Source organism: Idiotropiscis lumnitzeri, chromosome 6, assembly GCF_059441095.1.
Source record: "Idiotropiscis lumnitzeri isolate Australia: NSW breed Sydney's pygmy pipehorse chromosome 6, RoL_Ilum_1.0, whole genome shotgun sequence".
NCBI classification, from domain to species: domain Eukaryota; kingdom Metazoa; phylum Chordata; class Actinopteri; order Syngnathiformes; family Syngnathidae; genus Idiotropiscis; species Idiotropiscis lumnitzeri.
In genome coordinates, this window is record NC_142396.1 from 18,327,469 (window position 1) to 18,332,582 (window position 5,114).

At 37.8% G+C, this 5,114-nt stretch overlaps 1 protein-coding gene across 2 annotated transcripts in view; it reads left to right on the plus strand.

Annotated features, from left to right (window-relative positions):
* Positions 1 to 5,114, plus strand: part of cpne2 (copine II) — a 34,922-nt gene that overhangs the window by 19,310 nt on the left and 10,498 nt on the right. For both annotated transcript variants that reach the window (XM_088299058.1, XM_088299060.1), the window contains exon 11: positions 3,042 to 3,175. In XM_088299058.1, the coding sequence (XP_088155184.1) occupies positions 3,042 to 3,175 (134 nt within the window). The remainder of the gene's footprint in view (positions 1 to 3,041; positions 3,176 to 5,114) is intronic.

Here is a 5,114-nt window from a genome sequence, read left to right on the forward strand (position 1 = left end):
AGTTCACACCTCATATACATGCACACATGTCACAAACATGTACAAAGAGACAAAGTCGTGCGCATGCAGATTGAGCTGTTCTGCGGTGTTCAATCAGACTTAGAATTACTCTAATCCTAATCTCCAGGAAGGAAAACTCTCCTCTCCTCAGGGCTGCGGGGCTTTAGGGAACAGCAACATTTCTCGCTAACACTCCCAACACAAAGAGGTTTGCTATTGCGCATGAGTTGTTTGGAAAAGAAGCATTTGACTTTCAGGCATGTCCTCAGTTTGATATAATTTCGGGTACAAATACTTCAAGAGATCTTTTGAGTGGATAGAAGACTCAAATGGTCGACATGCAATGAATGAAACACACAACTTGGAAAAAAAAAAATATCATTCTTATACCTGTGTCTACAATATAGTTCAGGTATTAGAACTTTTTATCATTTAGTTTTCTCCCAACATATGAGTTAATCTATATCATTTGTTTGGTGACTGATAATTTGCTCCCATTTGTTATCCGGTCTAAGCATTTTGATACAACGGGAGGATTGACATGTCCTCAATGATCATTCCATTAGTCACTTCTCAGAATTGTATTCGCCCTAAACAACATAGTTTTTTTTGCTCAATAGCATAATTGAATTTGACTAGATCGCACTTCTGTTCAGCTGTAGGGAGTAGGGATTGTAATAATAATAATAATAATTTTAGGAAAAAAAGTTATTTTTGAGAAACGCACCGGGCAATTGCAATTGATTGTTTGCTTGCCTGATGATTTTACTTTTGGGTTCCTCTGAATCACTAAAAAAAGTTTGGCTATATTTTATGAGCAAGATTATAGTAGAGCTTCTTGCAACACTTGCAAAGCTTTAATTGTATCAAAAAGAGGAAAACGTCCAACATGCTATACAACATGTTATCTGCATCACCTGCACGGCAGTCATAGTATTGTAATTTCCGGTGAGGCTCAAAATGCAATATGCTTATCAAGTGGCACGGCTCCTACATTTCCAATAAATAAGATGGCGTAATGCTAGACAACGACGTTTAAGACGCCGATTGGCAGCATGATTGCCTTCATTTCACACTCTTGAGTGCAACCAGCACTAGCAAGGCAGTGGTAGATAAAGACAGCGGAGTTAAAGCAAAAAATGGCTAGTGGAAATTCTGATTGTCTGGCAAATCTAGAGAAGAGGTCTTCAAACCTGTTCCTCCAGGTCGGCCTGTTTTCCATCTCTCCCTGCTGTAACATATCTTATTTAAATGGTCAGGATTGTTATCCAGCTTCTGAAGACCATGCTTATTATCGGATCATTTGAATCAGATGTGTTGCAGCAGGGGGAGATGCACACCTGGCAGGACAGCGGTCTTTGAGGAACAGGGTTGAGGACCCCTGCGTTAGAGAGTCACCTGCCACGTTGGCTGTTGTTCAAAGAAGTTAATTCTGAACCCTGATTACAATGTATACAAACAACTGGGTGTACATTTTGAGTGGGATTTTTCTTCTGCATATTTTGTTATATTGCATTTTTATTTATCTTTTATTCATTTCATTGCCATTTATACCTGATTTATTTATTTGGGTTACAAGGTTACGTGTAGAAGATGATTGTCATTCGTCATTTCACCTTCACCGTTTATTTATGACCAGTGGTAATTGGTTTAATAATCAAAAACAAAGACTAACACAAGCTGTAACATTGTGTGCTCCCAGGTTGGCCTTTTCCGCGGGCTTAAACTCAAAATATACGATATATAGAGAAATCTTTTTGTATTATAATGTATCATAATGATATACAATGTTAATGACATCCATTATGTCATATAGTATATAATTTCACTCCCTCACCCTTTTGGAAGATTCCATAATTAGAATACTGTGCCCCATGTTTCTATGCAATTGCTTTTAGAACGGGAGTGCCTGTCAATGTTGTATTTAGTGTATTTTGTGTGAACAATTACAAATAGCTAGGGGCTGGAAACCGGTTGGAAACAGAATGGCGTCATCTCCCACTGTCACTGAATTCACAGTTATCAAAGTAATAATGTCTAGCACCACAGATCACTGAAGGAAAATGCCAGGAAAGCTTGTGAAATGTAATGCTTTAGCAACATCAAATTAATTCCCCACATGGCATTGCTATGCACAATGGAAATAATAAAATACTCTTTTGTGTGTCTGGAAACGATCATTCGTGTACATGCTTAATCATTTAGGTTTTGTTACACTTTGAACAAACATTGCATACCTAAAGAATATCTCTTTGAGATTTATAAATGTTGTTTGTGAACCAACAAACCCGCAACAACATAAATTTGAGCAACAATCATAGACGATTAATTACTTAGGTAATATGATCGTTTAGAGTAGGTTGGGAGTTCCCTTCAGCACACAAATTGTTAGTCTTGCCTGAAGAAAAACTTGTCACTTTCAGTCTCACGATAAGGTGCATTTTTGAAGATGTGAGTATGTGCGTGTGTTTCCTTGTATTCACATGCAATGTATGTTATCACATTGTCACTCAGTTGTCGTCAGTGTTGAGAACCCCCTTGAGGTGTCAGGGCCATTCTTGGCAGTCGGTGTTAATATTTTTTATTTGTCTGTCGCTGAAATGTTTTTTTGTCCAAAACTATAGAGGATAGTTCTTTTTTTACTCATTGTCAAGACTCGATTTACACTGCATGGTTCAAGTGACGCAGTTTGAATGTTTTTGCACTCGAGTGACACATTCTCATCATGGCAACTTAGAGTAAATTTGCAAGGATTCGGATATGTTTATGCGCTTAGCAGTTTTGTGGTTTCTTTTCTCAGCGTGTCAAGGGTATTGGTTCTTCTTTGCGCTTTCTTAGTCGGTTGAAGTCATCTGTAGGGTCGGCGAGATACGTTTCATTTTTTAGTTGCGTGATGGGTACGAGTAGTTTATCAAAAATACAAACTACCCATGAAAGCTGATAACATACACAATTTTTCTAACACGTGCAGAATCAAGTTTGCTCCTGATCTTGCAAATGCTAAGAAAATCAGCCTAAAAAAATGAGTTGTTTTTCCGTAGGTTGGTATCGACTTCACGGCATCCAACGGGAACCCTCGAGAGCCTTCCTCCCTCCATTACATCAACCCACTGGGAAGCAACGAGTATCTCGCTGCAATTTTAGCTGTTGGACAAATCATACAGGACTATGACACGTGAGTATCTAATGAGGACAGCTGAGTTTTCTGTGGATCATATATATATATATATATATATATATATATATATTTTTTTTTTTACAATGGCTGTGATCAACTACGCGACGAAACACACGTCTTAAATGACTGTTTGAAATGGGTCTGGAAGTACATTTGAAACTTGAAAGCCAACATTCTCTTTGCATCATAGTGTCTCCATAACCACTCAGGTGGCAGCTCAACGTGTTTTCCCATTCATGAATTGCAACAATAACATTCTGTTCTGTAATCTTCACCCATCAATGTGGGCCACATAAAGCAATCAGGTTTTGGTTTTTGTGTTTATTTCCTAAAATCAAACTTAAATATTTCTATTTTTGTAAAGCGGCCTCCTCCTTGAGGGTGGAGGGGTTTGTGTCACCAAATGATCGTAGGTGCTAGTTTGTTGGAGGCTTTATAACCGCCCAGTGGTCAGCCATCCCCTATCCGTGCTTTGGTTGTCATGCTTATCAACCATCATTAGATCTGTGCGTAACTCATTGTGAAAGTTGTGCTGTTTTTTTTTTTAACTCTTAGATCTCTTGACTTATTGTTGGGACTCCCCAAAAAACGCAGCTAAAACTTGATGTTCCCTCAGTCGAAGCAAAAAGAAAGCTGTTGTGCGTGCAGCCAGATGTTTCGCACACTTCTTCCAATCACAATTCTAACAGCGGCCGCCTACATTTCTGATGAATGTGGCAATAAAGTTCAACAGGATGTATGAGCTGTAGAGTTTATTAGAGCGTCTCTTGAATTGAAAAATGAAAAAAAAAAAACACACAAAAACAAACATACAAAACAAAAAAACAAATGTTTGCTCCCCGCGGCTAACTCACAAAAGAAAACATGGAATGGCTAAAAGCACCATTTTTGCCAGTACAATGTCTGCTCTATTTATGTAATAAATTATCAAGTGATTTCAGTCATTATCTTTGGGAAATGTCACCATCAGCTCTTAAATTACACTCTCTTCAATATATCGGTCCAAACAAATGTTCCCTAAGTTGTACTTGGTATTTAACATGAACATTAAACTGAAGAAACAAGCGTGGTCTCTTTTTTTTTTTTTGCTGCTTTTTGCACATACTTTATAAAATGTAACTACAATGTAGTTTGGGGGCTGGAAGGCATTAATTCAATTTCCTTTCTTTTGGAATGGGAAACATTTGAATTGCAGAATGAATTAAATTCATAATTTGCGGTACCATTGTATATAATATGAAGCAATCATACATTCATTTGGGTTCACAGTAATAATTACAACACCCCTCTCGTATGATGAAGACCATTTTTGGACCCGGGTTTCCCTCGCCCAGATGTAACTTCACTGAACACAATAGCCGCTACACATTGATGCCGGCGTAACGTAGAGCTGGCTGAGGGATCGAAGGTCATAGCCATTTAGTGTTGGTTTTTGGCCTGGCCACTTACGAGCAGGGAATTCTTTCGATTCTCTCAATCAATTGTATATTATGGATCATGTGGCGCTTCCGAAAGTCTTTGTAGTTGTACGTTAAGAAACGTTGGAATGCTGGACTATTTGCTCATTCATTTGACTGGTTTTGCTTTTTTTGGCATTCTTCAACTTTCCCTGTCTTTTGTTGCCTATGTCTATTTTTTTTAACGTTTTCCTGGCCTCAAATTCAAAATTAGGTAATATTTGCAACAACAACAGATACTTTTATCCGTTTGAACAATGTGGACCTTGTCTTTAATGTGTGTTCAACTGAAAGTACGCTAAAAATGATTTGCAAATTGTTTTCTGTTTTCACTTGCTAGACACAAAACATAAAAGTGTTTAATCGGTTCTTCCGCTTCTAACAGAATACTGTATTTGTTTTACATGAGTACTTGTACTTGAGGACAGTGTGAGTACTTCACTTCAGAGTACATCTATGACAAAAAAACTACAAATGGG